The sequence below is a fragment of the Scyliorhinus torazame genome, chromosome 9 (assembly GCF_047496885.1).
Source record: "Scyliorhinus torazame isolate Kashiwa2021f chromosome 9, sScyTor2.1, whole genome shotgun sequence".
In the NCBI taxonomy this organism is placed as follows: domain Eukaryota; kingdom Metazoa; phylum Chordata; class Chondrichthyes; order Carcharhiniformes; family Scyliorhinidae; genus Scyliorhinus; species Scyliorhinus torazame.
This window is the reverse complement of record NC_092715.1, coordinates 199273861-199294277: the sequence shown is the minus strand read 5'-3', so window position 1 is coordinate 199294277 and position 20417 is coordinate 199273861. Positions and strand designations below refer to the sequence as shown.

The window sequence follows — 20417 nt, the reverse complement described above, 5'->3', positions numbered from 1 at the left end:
GAGCCAACTTTGAATGAATGTATTCATCGAAGATGATAGATGGGTATCATTTGTTTCTGAATGGGTATGATTCACTTGACCAAAGCCCTTGTGCTTACATCTTGCAGTCAATTAGACATAGGTCATATATTTTGAAGCTTATCAGCAAAAGAGCAGTAAGCAATTTAAACAGAAAATGCTGAAAATATACAGCAAGTTTTTGATGAACGATCAGCAATCTGAAACGCTAAATTTGTTTCGCTCCACAAATGCTCCCTGATCTGATTGATCTTCCAGCATTTTTGGTTTTATTTCTGTTTTCTAGCATCTGCAGAATTTCGCTTTCGTATTTCTGGTCAACAATTTAACTTTGACTTAAATGGATAGTCGGGTCCCGATCAGTAATTCTAGGAGTTCTGTTTGGACTTGATGGTAATATATTCTGTCCTACAAAACAGCTTCTGGACTCGCCTGCCCTCCACACATGCCACCAAACCTGGACATCAATTTTTCAATGCTCCATGCTGAATCCACCCTATCTATGTCTGCTTCATCCCAACATAGGGGCCGGGATTCTCCAACCCCGTGCCGGGTCGGAGAATCGCCGTTGGGGGGGGGGGGGGGGGGGAATCGCGTGACGCTGCTCCGACACTGGCCCGCCGATTCTCCGCCACCGATTCTCGGGCGCCTGCAGGGTTGCCCCCGTGCCGATCGGTTCGACGGGCCGAGTGCCCGCCGAGTTCGGCCGAGTGCTGCCAGCCCAGATTACGTACAGTCCGACCCGGCGGGACCTCTGAGTTCGGCCTGCGGGGGCCGTCCTGGTGGGGGTGCAGGGGGATCTGACCCCGGGGGGGGGGGAGCCTCCACGGTGGCCTGGCCCGCGATCGAGGCCTACCGATCGGCGGGTGGGCTAGTTCCGTGGGGTGCCTATTTTCCTCCACGTCGGTCCCCTGTAGGGCTCCACCATATTGCCCGCAGAGCGGTGCGGAGACGGGAACCCACATGCATGCGCGGAATCACGCCGGCTGTGGCACGCATGCGCGAACTAGCGCCAGCCGTGGCGTGCCGGCTTTCGGGCGCCAGAGCTGCGGACACCACTCCGGCGCCCTACTAGCCCCCTAGGAAGGGGTGAATACCTGGACGTGGAGGCCCGTTGACGCCGGAGTCAGAACATGGCCGCGGGATTGGGGAATCCCAGCCAGGATCTCTGACTTTAGACCCCCTTTCTATTCTTCGTTTATTATCAAAATATATTTATCCTGATTTTGTGATGGAACTTTGTACCTCTACCTTCCCAGTGTCCATTTGCCTGTATATTTTGGCTGCCAAACCCATTGCTTCTATTTCAATTTTTAAAATGCTTTCTCTTCATCCCTCTTTGTCCCACTCTTGTCGTCATGCCTGTTTTTATTTCTCCCCACTCTGTAAATACACAAATCCCTACTGCAACCCTTCACCCTTCTGCCATAATCTTGGGCATGCCTCCTTCCTTGTATAAAGCTACAACATACCCCTATGCATCATTTTGCAGCCTCAAAAGGATCAGTTAAGGCACTTGTTGCTGCCTCATTATCAACAATAACCCTACTGCCCCATCCTACCCCCTCAAATCTTCCCAACCATCATGCCTGCTGAGGGCTAATCTTGCTAACCCCCTTCCCATTCCACTTGCCTCTCCCAGTTCTGACCCTCTGGGCTCTACTAGTCAATCAGCTGTGAAACATCTCTCTCTAAAACTTCCAGAGAGTCCGTTCACTTGCAAACAAAGTCCTTGCCATTTGAGATTATTGGGATGATTGCATTGACCTCATGGCCTTGACTGGAGTTTGGCTGACGACTAATAACTCCCTTCTCCTTACTGAAGCCCTCCCATCCTTACCTTCACCTTTTTGATGCTCTTCTCCCATTTACACCAGTGCTCTAGGGTGTGTCAGCCTTGGCTCGTTGGTATCAGTCTTGACCCTGAGTCACAGGTTCAGATTTAAACCCCACTCCAGAATGTGAGCACGTAAGTCCAAAGTTGACCCACCAGTGCAGTAATGAGCAGTACTTTTGGAGGTGCCATCCTTTGGATGAGGCTGTAAACCTGAACCCCCTGGTTGTTTTATTGTTGATAATGAGGCAATACTTTGAAGAGCAGGACTGTTATCCTTGCTGTGTTGATCAATATTTATCCATCAATCAATATCACTAAAATAGATTACCTAGTCATTATCACATTGCTATTTTGTGGGAGCTTGCGGTGCACAAACTGGCTATTACATTTGCTAGACTTCAGAAGTATTTCTTGGTGATGTGACATGTTGAGGCATCCAGTTATTGTGAACGGTGCTATAGAAATGTAGTTCTGCCTTCCTGCCTGCCCACCTCTCTCTATTCCAGAATCATGCTGGAATGCAAGGATAAACCCTGGCTTCTCGTCTCTGTTATAAACTCTGGCCAGGTTTTTTATGTTGCTCGAGTGGGTGCACACCCAACCCGGAACTGTGTAAAATCGTGAGAAGACATCAGGTGTGTGCTCTGATGTCATCCCACCGTTGTGTGATATTTTGGTCAGCCAGTTTGGGCGCGTGTCAGAAGAGTGGTCACCGACAACCAAGAAGCCAGTTTAAATTAATTGAACAGCACTTGACTGAGATTTTGCATTGCCCACCTGTTTTTACAGTTGGTGAGCAGGCTGATTACAGTTTTAGCTGCAACCTCAACCCAAAGTGGGACAAAGGTCAGGATTCAAATTTAAGAACTGTCTGTGGACTGAGGTCTGTATATGATTATGCGGCCCAAACACTCGTATGGTTTTCCATTGAGATCCTCTTAATTTCACCCTCTCTAACACACACCCACCTATGTGGTGAGGTAGGGTTGATACTGGTGAGACAGGGGTGCTTAATAGTCATCCACTCAACAAGAGAATTTAGTTACTGTCTGGGGAATTGAAAATTTCCCAATTACAAATCTAGGTTCCTTGCAATGTTCCACATATAAGTCTGCTTGCTTGACACCCTCCCACTTAATGCTCTTCATGCTGCTACCCACCAAACACACCTCTTTCTCACTCAAAACATAGGCTGCAGTTTCTCCCACCCTGGGCCTACAAGACCCCAACTCCCGCAACAATCTGTTGCACTATTCTGTACCCTCTGTTCTTTCCCACCCGCACCGAGCCTACTGAACTCCATGGAGACTTGGCTCTGCTACTCTCTCACCTTTTTCATTCAAATCTGCATTAATTTCTAAACCCTTCCCATCCTCAGAAAACCCACTCTTGGTCCCTTGGTTTTGCAACTATCAGCTCATCTCCAATATCATTTACCCCTTAGTCCTCTCTGTTGTTCACATCTTTCTCACAACTCCATGGTTAAATCTCTTTAACTGTTTGTTCAGTGTGCTTAAGGATGTGGCTCTGGAAATAGTGAATGTATTGGTGGTCATCTTCTGGGACTCTATAGACTCTGGAACAGTCCCTGCAGATTGGAGGGTGGCTAATGAGACTCTAATATTCAAAAAGGGAGGTAAAGAGAAAGCAGGGAATTATAGACCAGTAAGTCTAACAGCGGTAGTGGGGAAAATTCTTGAATCCATTATTAAGGACTTTATAGCGGAACATTTAGAAAGCAGTGGCAGGAACAGTCAGAGTTAGCATGGATTTATGAAGGGGAAATTATGCTTGACAAATCTGTTGGAATTCTTTGAAGATGTAACTAGTACAGTTGACAAGGGGGAGCCAGTCAATGTGGTATATCTGGACTTTCAGAAGGCGTTTGACAAAGTCCCGCATAAGAGATTAATTTGCAAGATTTAAGCGCATGGGATTGGGGGAAGTGTATTGAGGTGGATAGAAAACTGGTTGGCAGAGAGGCACCAAAGAGTACGAATTAATGAGTCCTTTTCAAATTGGCAGGCAGTAACTAGCGAGGTGCCACAGGGATCGGTGCTGGGACCCCAGCTATTCACAATATATATAAATGATTTGGACGAGGGAACAAATTGTAACATCTCAAAATTTGCAGATTTGCAAAATTTGTTCAAAAAGGGGAGCAGAGACAACCCCGGCAACTATAGACCGGTGAGCCTCACGTCTGTAGTGGGTAAAGTCTTGGAGGGGATTATAAGGGACAAGATTTATAATCATCTAGATAGGAATAATATGATCAGGGATAGTCAGCATGGCTTTGTGAAGGGTAGGTCATGCCTCACAAACCTTATTGAGTTCTTTGAGAAGGTGACTGAACAGGTAGACGAGGGTAGAGCAGTTGATGTGGTGTATATGGATTTCAGCAAAGCGTTTGATAAGGTTCCCCACGGTAGGCTATTGCAAAAAATACGGAGGCTGGGGATTGAGGGTGATTTAGAGATGTGGATCAGAAATTGGCTAGCTGAAAGAAGACAGAGGGTGGTGGTTGATGGGAAATGTTCAGAATGGAGTACAGTCACAAGTGGAGTACCACAAGGATCTGTTCTGGGGCCGTTGCTGTTTGTCATTTTTATCAATGACCTAGAGGAAGGCGCAGAAGGGTGGGTGAGTAAATTTGCAGACGATACTAAAGTCGGTGGTGTTGTCGATAGTGTGGAAGGATGTAGCAGGTTACAGAGGGATATAGATAAGCTGCAGAGCTGGGCTGAGAGGTGGCAAATGGAGTTTAATGTAGAGAAGTGTGAGGTGATTCATTTTGGAAGGAATAACAGGAATGCGGAATATTTGGCTGATGGTAAAGTCCTTGAAAGTGTGGCTGAGCAGAGGGATCTAGGTGTCCATGTACATAGATCCCTGAAAGTTGCCACCCAGGTTGATAGGGTTGTGAAGAAGGCCTATGGAGTGTTGGCCTTTATTGGTAGAGGGATTGAGTTCCGGAGTCGGGAGGTCATGTTGCAGCTGTACAGAACTCTGGTCCGGCCGCATTTGGAGTATTGCGTACAGTTCTGGTCACCGCATTATAGGAAGGACGTGGAGGCTTTGGAGCGGGTGCAGAGGAGATTTACCAGGATGTTGCCTGGTATGGAGGGAAAATCTTATGAGGAAAGGCTGACGGACTTGAGGTTATTTTCGTTGGAGAGAAGAAGGTTAAGAGGAGACTTAATAGAGGCATACAAAATGATCAGGGGGTTGGATAGGGTGGACAGTGAGAGCCTTTTCCCGCGGATGGATATGGCTGGCACGAGGGGACATAACTTTAAACTGAGGGGTAATAGATATAGGACAGAGGTCAGAGGTAGGTTCTTTACGCAAAGAGTAGTGAGGCCGTGGAATGCCCTACCTGCTACAGTAGTGAACTCGCCAACATTGAGGGCATTTAAAAGTTTATTGGATAAACATATGGATGATAATGGCATAGTGTAGGTTAGATGGCTTTTGTTTCGGTGCAACATCGTGGGCCGAAGGGCCTGTACTGCGCTGTATTGTTCTATGTTCTATGTTCTATGATACCAAGTTGGGTGGGAGGGTGAACTGTGACGAGGGTGCAGAGATCCTACTGCATTATCTGGACAGGTTGGGCTAGTGGGCAAATCAATGGCAAATGCAGTATAATTTGGATAAGTGTGAGGCTATTCACTTTGGAAGCAAAACAGGAAGGCAGATTACTGCCTAAAAGGTTGTAAATTGGGAGAGGGGACTGTGCAGGGGGACCTGGATGTCCTTGTGCACCAGTCGCTGAAGATAAGCATGCAGGTGCAGTAGGCATTAAAGAAAGCTAATGGTATGTTGGCCTTCCATTGCGAGAGGCATTGAGTACAGAAGCAGGGATGTGTTGCTGCAATTGTACAGGGTCTTGGTGAGGCCACACCTGGAATATTGTGTACAGTTTTGGTCTCCTTTTCTGAGGAAGGATGTTCTTGCTCTCGAGGGAGTGCAGCAAAGGTTTACCAGACTGATTCCAGGGATGGTGGGACTTTCACTTTCATATGAGGAGAGATTGACTAGGTTAGGATTGTTCTCACTGGAGTTCAGAAGAATGAGGGTGAATCTCATAGCAATTTATAAAATTCTAACAGGACTAGACCGGGTAGATGCAGGGAAGATGTTACCAATGATGGGTGTGTCCAGAACCACGGGTCACAGCTTGAGGTTTCAGGGTAGACCATTTCTGACAGAGATGAGGAGACATTTCTTCACCCAAAGAGTGGTGAGCTTGTGGAATTCATTACCACAGGAAGTAGTTGATGCTAAAACATTGAATATGTTCAAGGGGTGGCTAGATATAGCACTTGAGGAGAATGGGATCAAAGGTTATGGGGAGAAAGCAGGATTGGGCTATTGAGTTGGATGATCAGCCATGATCGTGATAAATGGCGGATCAGGCTCGAAGGGCCAAAAGGCCTCCTCTTGCTCCTATCTTCTATGTATCTAAAACCTGTTGCATTCCTAGTTTTTCCCAGTTCTCCTGAAAGGTCACAGAAAGGAAATGTTAACTGTTTCTCGTTCCAAGATAGTGTCAAACCTACTTGGTATTTCCAGTATTTTCTTTTTCCAATCTATTTCCTAATTATTTCTGTTTTCCTAGCTATCCAGTCACAGCCAGAGAATTACCTCCAGTGGTTTCCTTTCACACTACTACACATCTGGAGTCCCCCAAGAATAAATTCTTGACACTCCCTTATTTTTCGACTAACCCCTGGCACAGCTTCGGAAAAAAACATTTGGTTCCACATGTATGATGACAGCATCCATCTCTACCTCATCACCAACCAGGTGGTTAGGGGAAAAACCTACTTGTACTCATCCTCGCCAATCTACCTATTGCAGATGCATCTGTCCATGGCTGCATTGGTAGGAGTGACCACTGCACAGTCTTGTGGAGGTGAAGTCCCAATTTCACATTGAGGATATCCTCCATCATATTGTGTGGCACTACCACTATGTTAAATGGTTGATTTTGAACAGAGCTAGTAACTCAAAAGCTGGACACCCATGGTGTGGGCCTCATTTCAACCGCAATAGCCTGACATATCCTCCATTCCCATTTGGTTTGGGGATCAACCCTGGTTCAATGAAAAGTGCAGGAGGGCATTCCAGGAACAGTACCAGGCACACATACCTGATGAAGCTACAACGACTTGCTTGCCAAACAGCAGAAGTGGCATGCAACAGACAGCTAAGCAATCCCGCAATGAATGGATCAGATCTAAGCTCTGCAGTCCTGCCACATCCAGTCGTGAATGGTGGACGATTAAACAACTAGAGGAGGCAACTTTACAAATATCCTCAATAATGGGGAGCCCAGCATATCAATTCAAAAGATGATGCGGAAGCACTTACAACCATCTTCAGCCCGCAGTGCCGAGTGGATGATCCATGTTGGCCTCCTCCGGAGATCTCCAGCATCCTCTATGCCAATCTTCAACCAATTTGATTAATTCCAGGTGATATCAAGAAACAGCTGGGGGCACAAAGGCTATGGACCCTGACAACATTCCAGCAGTAATACTAAAGAGTTGTACTCCATTATTAGCTGTGCCCTTAGCCAAGCTTTTCCAGTACAACTACAAAGGTGGCATCTGCCAGGCAAGTGCAAAACTATCCAAGTATATCCTGTCGTAGCTGGTCAAATCTAACCCATCCAATTACTGTCCCATCAGTCTGCTGTCGATCATCAGCAAAGCAATGGAAGGTTTCATCAACAGTGCTCTCGAGCAACAGTACGCAACAATAAATTGCTCACTAATACTCAAGTTTGGATTCTGCCAGAGCCACTCAGCTCCTGACCCCCATGGCAGCCTTGGTCCAAACATGAACAAAAGAGATGAGGCTGGAGTGATTGCCCTTGACATTAAGGCAGTATTTGACCAAGTGTGGCATCACGGAACCCTAGCAAACCTGGAGTCAATGGAAATCGGGGAAACTCTCCTAGTTGGAGTCATAGCTGGCACAAATTAAGGTAGTTGTACAAAAACAGAAAATACTGGACAATCTCAGCAGGTCTGACAGCATCTGTAAAGAGAGAAGGGAGCTAACATTTTGAATCTGGATGACTGTCAAAGTTGGGGAGAACTGGAAATGGGGTCAGATTTATACTGTTGTGGGGTGGTGTGGAGCAGTTCTGGATAGAGGGCCTGCGATAGGTGGAGATTGACATTGACAAAGACAAAGATGTCATGGCCAGAAAGACAAAGAGAATATAAATGAGGATGATTAAGGCTAAGAAGGGTGCTGATAGCCGCGTATAAAGTGATTAGAATGTGTTAATGGCAGAACAAAGACAGCCATGATGTGGAGATGCCGGTTTTGGACTGGGGTGAGCACAGTATGAAGTCTTACAACACCAGGTTAAAGTCCTAACAGGTTTGTTTCGAATCACTAGCTTTCGGAGCACAGGAAGGAGCAGTGCTCCGAAAGCTAGCACAGGAAGGAGCAGTGCTCCGAAAGCTAGTGATTCGAAACAAACCTGTTGGATTTTAACCTGGTGTTGTAAGACTTCTTACAGAACAACGGTAAGTCGTGTCAAAAGGCAACTAGGAACCGGGAACTGTTGGCCCAAGTGGGGTTGGGGGAGGGTGGACAATTGTGAGGGAAAAACAGATCAATGGAACAAATAAAAATAAATTGATAGAAGTAAAAATGGGGTGAAGGTGGAGGAGAGAGTTCACAGTCTGAAGTTGTTGAGCTCCATGTTCAGTCAAGAAGGCTGTAACATGCCTAATCGGAAGATGAGGTGTTCTTCCAGTTTGCTTTGGATTCATTGGAACATTGCAGCAGGACGACATGTGGAAGTGAGAGCAGGATGGTATGTTGAAATGGCAAGCGACATCAAGGTCTGGGTCCTGCTTGAGGATGGACCGAAAGTGTTCTGAAAAGCGGTCACCCAGTCTGCACTTAATGTAGTGTAGACCGCATTGGGAGCAGCGAATACAATAGACCAGACTGAAGGAGGTGCACGTGAAGCACTGCTTCACCTGAAATTAGTGTTTAGGCCATCGAATGGTGAGCAGGGAGGGGGTAATGGGACAGGCATTGCACCTTCTGCAATTGCATGGGAAGAGGTGAGGTGTTGGGGTGATGGAGGAGTGGATCAGGGTATCCTGGAGGGAACGGTCCCTGCAGAATGCTGACATGAAATGAATGAGGGGAAGATGCCTTTGGTGGTGGCATCATTCTGAGTTGGTGGAACTGGCAGAGGCTGATCCTTTGAATGCAGAGGCTGGTGGGGTGAAATGTGAGAACGAGGAGGACCCTATCCTGGTTCTGGGAGGGAGGGGAAAGGGTGAGAGCAATGGTGTGGGAGATGGGTCGGACATCATTGATAGCCCTGTCAACCACAGCTTAACCAAGGAAGAAGACATGTCAGCAGCAACAGTTTGGAAAGTGGCATCATCGGAACTGATGCGACAGAGGCGAAAGAACTGAGAGAATGGGGACGGAGTCCTTTTAGGATGTGGGGTGTGAAAAGCTGCAGTCATGGTAGTTGTCGGGGTTAGTGGGATTGTAAGGGATACTGGTGGACAGTCTATCCCCAGAAATGGAGATAGAGAGGTCAAGGAAGGGAAGTGTCCGAGATGGACCATGTGAAGGTGATAGAGAGGTGGGAATTGGAAGCAAAATTGATCCAGATTTTTCTAGGTCCAGAAGCGGCACCAAAACAGTCTTCAATATACAAGAATTGTGGGATCGGGCCAGAGTAGGACTGGAACAGAGCATGTTCCACATAGCCCATAAAGAAACAGGCAAAACTGGGACCCTTGCGGGTACCCATAGCCACACATTTGCTTGGAGGAAGTGAGATAAATTAAAACAGAAATTGTTCGGTGAGAGGACAGGTTCAACCATACGGAGGAGTGTGATGGTAGATGAGGATTGTTCAGCCTTCTGTTGGAGGAAGAAACTGAGAGCCCTCAGCCCATCCTGGTGGGGAATGGAGGTATAAAGGGATTGAACATCCATGGTAAAGAGGAGGCGGTTAGGACTGGGGAACCAGAAGTTGTTGATATGATGTAGGGCATCAGAGAGATCGTGGGTGTAGGTGGGGAGGGACTGGAAAGAACGCGGATGGAGTCAAGTGGGCAGGAGTAGGCTGACATGGGCTTACCGTGACAGTCCTGTTAGTGGATTTTGGGGAGGAGGTAGAAGCGGGCTGCCTGGGATTGGGAGACAGATTAGAAACTGGAGGGAAGAACTCCAGAGGAGATGAGGTCAGTGACAGTCCTGGAAACAATGGCTTGATGTTCGCTGGTGGGGTCATGGTCCAGGGGAAGGTAGGAGTAAGTGTCTGAGGGTTGATGCTCAGCTTCTGCAGGGTAGAGGTCAGTACACCAGACAACAACAGCCCCACTATCGTTGGCGAGTTTGATGAGAAAGTTAGAGTTGAACCTGAGAGAGTGGATCATTGGAAATTAATCTCAGTCCCAGGACAGTTCCCACAGGGTAGTGTCCTAGTCTGAACCATCTTCAGCTGCTTCAGTGACCATCCCTCCATCTTAAGGTCAGAAGTGGGGGCGGTTCACTGATGATTATTCAGTACTATTCATAATTCCTCAGATAATGAAGCAGTCAGTGTCCATATGCAGCGAGACCTGGACACAGCATTCAGGTTTGGACTGATAAATGACAAGTAGTATTTATTACACAAATGCAAGGCAATGACCATCTCCAACAAGCACTAATCTAACCATCTCCTCTTTATGTTAAATGAAATTACCATTGCTGAATCTCAACATTCTAGGGTTTGGCATTGACCAGAAACTGAACTGGACCAGCCATATGAAAATCCATATAAATACCGTGGCTACAAGAGAAGGTCAGAGGGTGGGAATTCAGTGCCCACTGAGTCACCACCTGACTTTCCAAAGCCTGTTCTCCATCAACAAGGCACAAGTCAGGAATGTGATCGGATACTCTCCACTTACTGGATGGGTACATTTCCGACAATATTCCAGAAACTTGACACCATCCAGGACAAGACCAGATTGGCAGTCTACCCACCAACCTAAATGTTCACTCCTTCCACCGCCAATGCACAGCAGCAGTAATGTGGATCATGTAAAGAAAGCACTACAAGTCACCAATATGCCTTTGACAGCACATTCCAAACCCATCACCTTTACTCCAGAAGGACGAGGGCAATAGCTGCAGAGGAATACGAAATGCTGCAAGTTCCCCTCCAAGGTGCACAGCATCCTGACTTAGAAATATATCACTGTTCCTTTATTGTGCTGAGTCAAAATCCTGCAACTCCCTTTCTACCAGCACTGTGGGTGTACCTGCACCTGATGGACTGCACAATTCAAGAGGGCAGTTCACCACCTTTTTGACAATTGAAGATAAATGCTGGTCTAGCCACTGACGCTCAAAATCCTGTGAAAGAATTCACTGCAGGTAGACAGCTGAAGGCACTGGTTAAATTTTGTTTAAAATTTAAAAAAGACTCAATCCCTTCACTGTCACTAATTGTCACACCGCAAGTCCGACATGCAATATGGGATGAACAGAAACCACTATCCAGGTCCCTGTGTCTCCCACTGAGTCAATCATTCTCCCTGGCCATTGCCTAAAGCTGAACCAGACTGATCATATTCTTGACATCCTATTTGACTGTGAACGGGATTTCTAACCTGACATCCTTCCCATCACCAAGGCCACTTACCTCCAAAGTTAAAACAGAAAATGCTGGAAATGGGGCAGCACGGTAGCACAAGTGGCTAGCACTGTGGCTTCACACGCCAAGGTCCCAGGTTCGATTCCCCGCTGGGTCACTGTCTCTGCGGGTCTGCACGTTCTCCCCGTGTCTGCGTGGGTTTCCTCCGGGTGCTCCGGTTTCCTCCAAAGATGTGCAGGTTAGGTAGATTGGCCATGATAAATTGCCCTTAGTGACCAAAAAGGTTAGGAAGGGTTACGGGGATAGGGTGGAAGTGAGGGCTTAAGTGGGTCGATGCAGACTCGATGGGCCGAATGGCCTCCTTCTGCACTGTATGTTCTATGTTGTATTCACTATGAAATGCTCAACAAGTCAAGCAGCAGAGTTAATGTTTCAGGTTGATGACATTTCATCAGTACTGGGAAAATTTAGAAGTGTAACCCGATGTGAGAAAGAAAGGGGTGGGTGGGACAATAGCAAATGAAGGGTCGATAATAGGGTAAAAGACAGGAGTGATTGAATGACGAGAGTTAGTGTTACAGGGCCAAAGAGAATGATGATGGGGAATGTAAAGAAACAAAAGATATGCCGAGATTTGATGTTTGAAATTAAAAATTAAACAAAACTGAAATATGTAAAGAAAAGGAAACCGTCTACTTCCACCTCAAACATGCCTCCACTTGTTTGTTGAAACAGTCATAACTGCCTGTGTTACTTGTAGACTCTAATGTTTTTCTGGCCTATCTCCCTGCATCCTCATTAAACTGAGCTCATTCAAACTCTGGGTTCTACATTCACAATCGCCCCAAGTTACGTTTACGTATCATCCCTTTGCTCATTGATTTACATTGGTTACTGATCTGACAGTGTCCTGATTTTAAAATGTTTACCCTAGTTTTTAAATCCCTCCATTGCCCCTCCCTATTTCCGTAAACTCTGTCATGATATGCAAACATGCAACCAATAAACACTCCGAATAGGACACAACCAATGGGCAGTCAGAGTACTCAGAGGTGGCATCACCACAAGGGGGCATGACATAAACACTATAAAAAGGATGAGGCACTCACGCCCTGCCTCTTTCCACAGCCAGACATCTAGAGAGTTTGGGTTGATCAGCAGCATCACACCCCAGCACGTTGCTTGGAGCAAGCTGGTACAGTTAGACTGAGTTACTACAGTTAGATTAGCAGAGAGTCAAACTCATTTGAGAACTGTGTTAATAGTTCAATGAACATGTTGAACTCATTTCAGAGTCTGGAGCATCCTTTAGTTAAGACTGCATCAAGTAGCAGCCTGTGTTATCCGAAGCAGCACTACACAACATGATACCAGGAGTGTCTGTTCAATCTAGTTAGTTCAACTCAGCAAGATCCGTGACAACCAGCTACTGAATACAGGCACAATAGACAAGATTCAGGCTCCTCATCAGCTCAGGACCACCGGCAATCTTAGTGCCAACTGGCGATCATTCAAGCAGAAATTCCAACTATACGTGGAAGCATCCGACCTCAAGGGCGTGACCGATGCTCGGAAGATAGCTCTTCTACTCACCACTGCGGGTGACCATGCGATAGAGATCTTCAACTCCTTTCACTTTTCCGAAGCGCAGGACAAAACAAAGTACCAAATCATCCTGGACAAATTCGACAGCCACTGCGAGGTGGACACCAACGAAATCTTCGAGTGCTACATCTTCAAGCAGAGGATGCATGGTAAAGACGAATCCTTCACCTCCTATCTAACTAACCTTAGACTGCTAGCGCAATCCTGCAACTTTGGTGATATCACTGACTCCATGATCAAGGACCAAATCGTTTTTGGAGTCCACTCTGATGCTCTGCGAGAGCAATTGTTGAAAATCAAGCACATGACCCTGCCAGTCACGATTGAAACGTGTACTGTGCATGAGCAATCTAAAAATCGCTATTCACAGTACAAAACGGTCGAAAGTGAAAATTAAGCCTCCCACGAGGTGGAGAGTGTTTACGCCATCTCCCGGATGCAGCGCCTCCACATTGACGAAAGCGGCCATTTTGCATGCTCTTCCCGGGGCCCAACCTATGCGCAATGCGATCGGGATCACTAAGTTGCCGAAAACGGCACTGTTGCAGCGAGTCAGCCACAACTTCAGCAATGGCTGGCAGAAAGGGAAATGCCCTCAATTCTACAACGTCAAGGACGACCTGACGCTGATTGACAGAATCCTGCTCAAGCTGGACAGGATAGTCATCCCGTTAAGTCTCCAGAGCATGGTGCTGCGGCAGATTCATGAGGGTCACCTGGGCGTAGAAAAGTGCAAGCGCAGGGCCCAGCAAGCTGTCTACTGGCCCGGCATCAACCAGGACATCACGGACATGGTCCTGAACTGCGAAACCTGTCAGAGGTTCCAACCAGCGCAGAGCAAGGAGACGCTCCAACCACATGACCTAAAGAGATCTCCGTGGTCCAAGGTTGGCATTGACCTATTCCATGCGAATGGTTGCAACTATATCTTAATCATTGATTACTTTTCGAACTATCCTGAGGTGCTGAAGCTGCCAGACCTCACCTCACGGACCGTCATCAAAGCGTGTAAAGAGACATATTCACGGCATGGCATCCCGAGTACCGTCATGAGCGACAATGGCCCGTGCTTCCACAGTGGTGAATGGTCCACGTTTGCCAAGAGCTACAATTTCAGGCATGTCACCTCCAGTCTGCACTATCCGCAGTCCAATGGCGAAGTCGAAAAAGGGGTGCACATCGTTAAGCAGCTCATCCACAAGGCCTCGGGACTCTGCTTCCGACATACACCTTGCACTACTTGCGTACCGGGCGACTCCCTTGTCCACTGGCATGTCGCCAGCTCAACTGCTGATGAACAGGGACCTGCGGATGACTCTTCCAGCCATACACCTGCCCAACCTTGATCACGGTGCTGCAGAAGATGCAGCAGCTTCGCGACAGCAAGAAGCAGGGCTATGACGCACATGCCACCGATCTGGACGTGCTATCCCCGGCAGACACGGTCAGGATCAAGATGGTGGATGGTCTGCTCCGGCTGTCGTTGTTCGACAGGCCGCGCCCAGATACTTTGTCATACGTAAGTACCAGCCTCCCCGAACAGGCGCTGGAATGTGGCGACTAGGGGCTTTTCACAGTAACTTCATTTGAAGCCTACTTGTGACAATAAGCGATTTTCATTTTTCGTATGGCTGATGGCTCCATTGTGCGAAGGAATCGAAGGGCACGGCGAAAAGTTGCTTGCCCACAACCACTTTCCCCTCCATTTCCACATGTCAAATTGCCACCTCCAGACACCTCGAACCACGAGGCCACCAGTCATGCCTCCCACTCGCCTGTCAAGACACCGTCATCCCCTCCATCACCTCTCCGGCGGTCGCCGAGGATCAGACGCAAGCCTCAGAGACTGGACTTATGAGCATTTGTTTTGTTTGTTCTGTTCTGTATTCCTCAGTCAGTCACATTAGACAGACACATTCACATGTATATACATCTAAAAAAAATAAAAATTTTAAAGGGGAGATGTCATGATATGCAAACATGCAACCAATGAACACGCAGAATAGGACACAACCAATGGGCAGTCAGGACACTCAGAGATGGCATCACCACAAGGGGGCATGACATAAACATTATAATAGGGATGAGGCACTCACACCCTGCCTCTTTCCAGAGACAGACATCTAGAAAGTTAGACAGGGTTGATCAGCAGCATCACAACCCAGCACGTGGCTTAGAGCAAGCTGGCACAGTTAGACTGAGTTACTACAGTTAGATTAGCAGAGAGTCGAACTCATTTGAGAACTGTGTTAATAGTTCAATGAACATGTTGAACACATTTCAGAGTATGGAGCATCCTTTAGTTAAGACTGCATCAAGTAGCAGCCTGTGTTATCCGAAGCAGCATAACACAACAAACTCCAAATTTGTTCTGTTGCATATCCACGATTGTCTTGGCTCCCCCATTGGTTACCTTGTGTTCGCTGCCTAGGCCCATGGCCAATGTTCCCTCTAAATTTTCTTTTGCGTGGTGTATTCGGTGAAGTGCGCAGGCCTTTTAAATTTTTCTGGGTGGCTGCACAAACACGATAACTTAAGCGGGCTAACTTGTGCTTGGCCTGCATGGAGCTGCTGGAGGTGGCTGCACAACGTAAATAGAACATTGGACATTGCTCTAGGTTGCCCTTACTAATCTTCTCTGCCTCTCTATCCACTTCTATGACAGCAAGTTGGGGGGTGTAGTTAATACAAAAGAATCTGACACCGTTCAGGAAGATGCAGAATGGGTGAATTTCAATCTAGATAAGTTTATTAGTGTCACAAGTAGGCTTACATTAACACTGCAATGAAGTTATTATGAAAATCCCTAGTTGGAAGAATAAAGAGGCCACATACTGCTTGGAGAATAACAGAATGAATGCAGTAGAGCAGCAAAGGGATATAGGTACAGAAATCACAAAGTAGTGGCGCATGTTAATAAGGCCATAATAGAGCAAATCAAGCATGGAGGTTCATTTCTAGAGGGATAGATTTGAAAAGCAGCAAAACTATGTTAAACTTGGTTTGACCACATTTGGGGCGCTGTGCACAAATTTGGTCTTGCATAAAGTATAGAGGCATTGATAACAGTTCCAACAGAATTCAAAACAATGATAACCAGAACTAGAAAGGCTCAACAGACTAGGGCTCTTTTTTCTCAAATGGAAAAGGCTAAGGAGTGAATTGATAAATCTTTACAGTTATGAAAAAAAATTGATCTGATAATCTGAGGAAAGATATTTCCACTTAGTAGGGGTTGGAATTAAAAACTAGATATCATAAATATAAGATAATCATATAATATTCTAAAAGGAAAATCAGGAGGTACTTCTCTACTTTGATTGAATGAAGTATTAAAGGAATACCTGGGTTAGATGCTTTTAAGGGGACGCTTGATGAGCATGTGAGGGAGAAAGGAGCAGAAGGACATGCTGATGGGGTTTGATAGAGGAGGAGGAGGAGGCCTATGTGGAGCTTAAGTCAGTATACACAAGTTGCATTGAATGGCCTGTTTCTGTACTTTAGATTCAGGGAAACCCATTCAGATCCTCCTTAAAGCATACCTCTTTGACCAAGCTTTTAGTCACCTGTTTTAATATCTCGGTCTATCAAATTTAGTTTGATCACTTCACTAGTGTTTTACAATGATAAAAGGTGCTACATGAGTAAAGTAAAAGAAAGAGTTGTATTTATATAACTTATTTCACAACCACAGGGCATCTCATACCACTTTACAGGCAATGAAATACTTTTGAATAGCTACCCTTGTCATATTTGCAACACAGCAACCAATTTGCACACAGCATGCTTGTTCCCTCAAATGGCAATGTGATAAAGACTGGATAATCTGTTTTTTGTGATGTTGAGTGAGGGATAAATATTGACCAGGACACCAGGGATATCTCCTCCCCTTTCATTTTCCAAGAGTGTCATGGGATTTTTTAATGTCCACTTGAGAGGACTGGAAGGGGCTTTGGTTTAATGTCTCATTCGAAAAGTGGCACATCCAACAGTGCAGCACTCCCTCGGTATTATTGCACTGTCAGCTTTTGATTTTGTATTCAGGTTCTGAAGTGGAACTTGAACCCACAGCCTTCTTCCTCAAGAGGTGGGAGTGCTACCAACTGAGCCACAGCTGAAATGCAAGTTGTACCTACGTAACTAACTGTGAAAGTTCTATCTTGAGTTTATTTGATTATCTGATGTATCTTCAGAATCAAGCATAAGGTCTTTTTCAGATAATAAAATTGAGATGTTCATTTGTAAATTTGCATTTCACTTATTTTGTAGGTCACATTTCCTTTTATAATGCCGATACAAAACAATTATTGCATACTTTCAAGACAAAGTTTGCTCAACCAGTAATTCCAGCCTTCATGGTAAGTGATAGATACTATGCTAAAGGACAACTTTGAGGAAGGATTTATGAATGATTGTAGATTGGAGAATCTGATATTTAGCGACAAACAGTTCTAATTGTACTAGGCTATTTATACAAATAACTAAAGGAAAATTACTAAAACTGGTCTGTGAAAATTAGACTACTTTTAATAATGAGGCACAAAAAAACTAAAGCGAAGGATTATAAAACGTGTAGGGGTGAAATTAAAAATGAAATTAGAAAAGCAAAGTACGGATATGATAATGCTGGCAAGCAAAATCGGGGAAACCTCCAAGACTTTTAAAATAAACATATAAACAACGAGAGGTCAACTAAAGAAAGCGAATCATAGAATCCCCACAGTGCAGAAGGAGGCCATTGAGGCTCTATTAGGGACCAAAAGGATGCGTGGAGGTGAAGGATATTGGTATGGTCAATGAATACTTTGCCTCTGTTTTCACAAAAGGGAGCGGCGATACAGTCATTGCAATCAAGAGTAGTATGAAATGTTAGATGAAATTAACAGTGAGAGAGGAATTATTAAGCAATTTAACATCTTTCAAAGTGGATAAATTCCCATGTCTAAATGAACTATATCCTAAACTTTTAAAGGAAATGAAAATAAATAATGGAGGCTGGTGACCATTTTCCAATTCACTCAGGCCAAAGGTGTGGTACTGATTGTTTGAAAAGGGAGAAAGTGGTAGAACAGTTGCAGGCCAGTCTGTATAACCTTAGTGACAGGAAAAAGATTGGGGGGAAAAGGGATGGGATAAATATTAATTTATTAATGAATTAATCATGATGTGGAGATGCCGGCGTTGGACTGGGATGGGCACAGTAAGAAGTCTTACAACACCAGGTTAAAGTCCAACAGGTTTGTTTGGAGTCACTAGCTTTCGGAGAGCAGCTCCTTCATCAGGTGAGTCAGCTAGTGACTCCCAACAAACCGGTTTGAATTTTTAGTGTTGTAAGACTTCTTACTATGAATTAATCAAGCAGTCAGCACATCTTTATGGGAGGGTCATGTCTTAGTAACATAAACTCTTTAGAGGAAGGAAGGAGTGTCAATGAGGCTAATGCATGTAATCTATATGATTTTCATCAAGGCATTTGATAAGGTTCCATATAGTAGTCACAAAAGTTAAAAGCCCATGAGATCCACGGCAAAGTGTAACATGGACATTAGTGGGCAGCACGGTAGCATTGTGGATAGCACAATTGCTTCACAGCTCCAGGGTCCCAGGTTCGATTCCTGACTTGGGTCACTGTCTGTGCGGAGTCTGCACATCCTCCCCGTGTGTGCGTGGGTTTCCTCCGGGTGCTCCGGTTTCCTCCCACAGTCCAAAGATGTGTGGGTTAGGTGGATTGGCCATGCTAAATTGCCCATAGTGTCCAAAATTGCCCTTCGTGTTGGGTGGGGTTGCTGGGTTATGGGGATAGGGTGGAGGTGTGGACCTTGGATAGGGTGCTCTTTCCAAGAGCCGGTGCAGACTTGATGGGCCGAATGGCCTCCTTCTGCACTGTAAATTCTATGATCTATGGACCCAAATTGGCTCTGAGGTAGGAAGCAAAGTGTAATGGTTAATAGGTGTTCTCGTGTCTGTAAGACCGTTTCCAGTGGGGTCCCAATGGGTGCAGCACATTTTGCAAAATGTATAGATGATTTGAAGTGAATGTAGGGGATATGATTAAGAAGTTTAAAGAAGATAAAAATAGTTTTTAATGAATCATGAAGAGAAAGGTGTAGAATTTAGGAAGCTATTAATGGGCTAGTCAGGTGGGCGGTACAGTGGGAAATGAAGTTCAATCCAGAGACCTGGGGTAATGCATTTGGGAAGGCAAGGGAATAGACAATAAATGTCCAGATACTGAAATGTCAAGGAATAGAGGGAGCTTAGAGTGCAGGCCCACAGATCTCTGAAGGTTTGACTGGACAAGTAGATAATGTGGTCAATCAAGAAGACAAATGGGATACTTTCTTTTATTTGACAAGGCATACAATGTAAGAGCTGGGAGGTTATGCTGGAATTGTTCAAAGCACTAGTTTGGCAACAGCTGGAGTACTGCCTGCAGTTAGCTCAATAGGATGTTATCTGGACTAGAGAATTTCAGTTATGAAGGAAGATTGAATTGGCTAGGTTTGTTTTCTTTGGAATGCAGGAGGCTGAGAGAGACCTAATTGTATAAAACTAAGGGGTCTGGGTAGAGCGAAAAGGAAAGGCCCTTACGGTGGCACAGTGGTTAGCACTACTGCCTCACAGCGCCTGGGACCCAGATTCAAGTACAGTCTTGGGTCACTGTCTGTGTGGGATTCCTCCGGATGCTCCGGTTTCCTCCCACAGTCCAAAGATGTGCAGGTTAGGTGGATTGGCAATGCTAAATTGCTCCTTAGTATTCAAAAAAGATGTGTAGGTTAGGTTAACGGGTTATTGGGATAGGGCGGGGAAGTGAGCTTGGGTGGAATACACTTTCAGAGGGTTGTTGTAGACTCGATGGGCTCGATGGCCTCCTGTACTGTAGAGATTCTATAATTCTATGATTTCCCCTTGGAGGAGGGGACAATAAATTTAGGGCAAGAGGTTTAGAGTGGGTTTAAGGAAAAACATTTTCACCATGAGGGTGCTAGAGATCCTGAAAGGGTGATAGAGGAAGAAAACCTCAATATTTTGAATATGCACTTGAAGTGTCATAACCTGCTAGGTTACGGACCAAGAGCAGGAATGTGGGACTAGGCTGCAGTCAGCCTCTGTGGATGCGATGGGCCAAATAGCCTCCTATGCTGTAAATCTTTATGATTCTCTGACTCCAGGAAGTCAGATCTTATTTATTCATTTAATGCATATTTGTTGAAAGATTATCATGAATTATGTGGTCCAAAGATATTTCAATTTTTTTTCAGATAAATTGAGCAGCAGCTTGTCTTTAAGAGAATTTCACAGTGGGCA

General features: G+C 45.6%; 1 protein-coding gene across 3 annotated transcripts in view; it reads left to right on the top strand.

Moving 5' to 3' along the window:
* The window catches only part of fsd1l (fibronectin type III and SPRY domain containing 1-like), a 139531-nt gene that overhangs the window by 106026 nt on the left and 13088 nt on the right, over positions 1 to 20417 (top strand). For all 3 annotated transcript variants that reach the window (XM_072516969.1, XM_072516968.1, XM_072516970.1), the window contains one exon: positions 17379 to 17467. In XM_072516969.1, coding sequence (XP_072373070.1) covers positions 17379 to 17467 — 89 coding nt within the window. The remainder of the gene's footprint in view (positions 1 to 17378; positions 17468 to 20417) is intronic.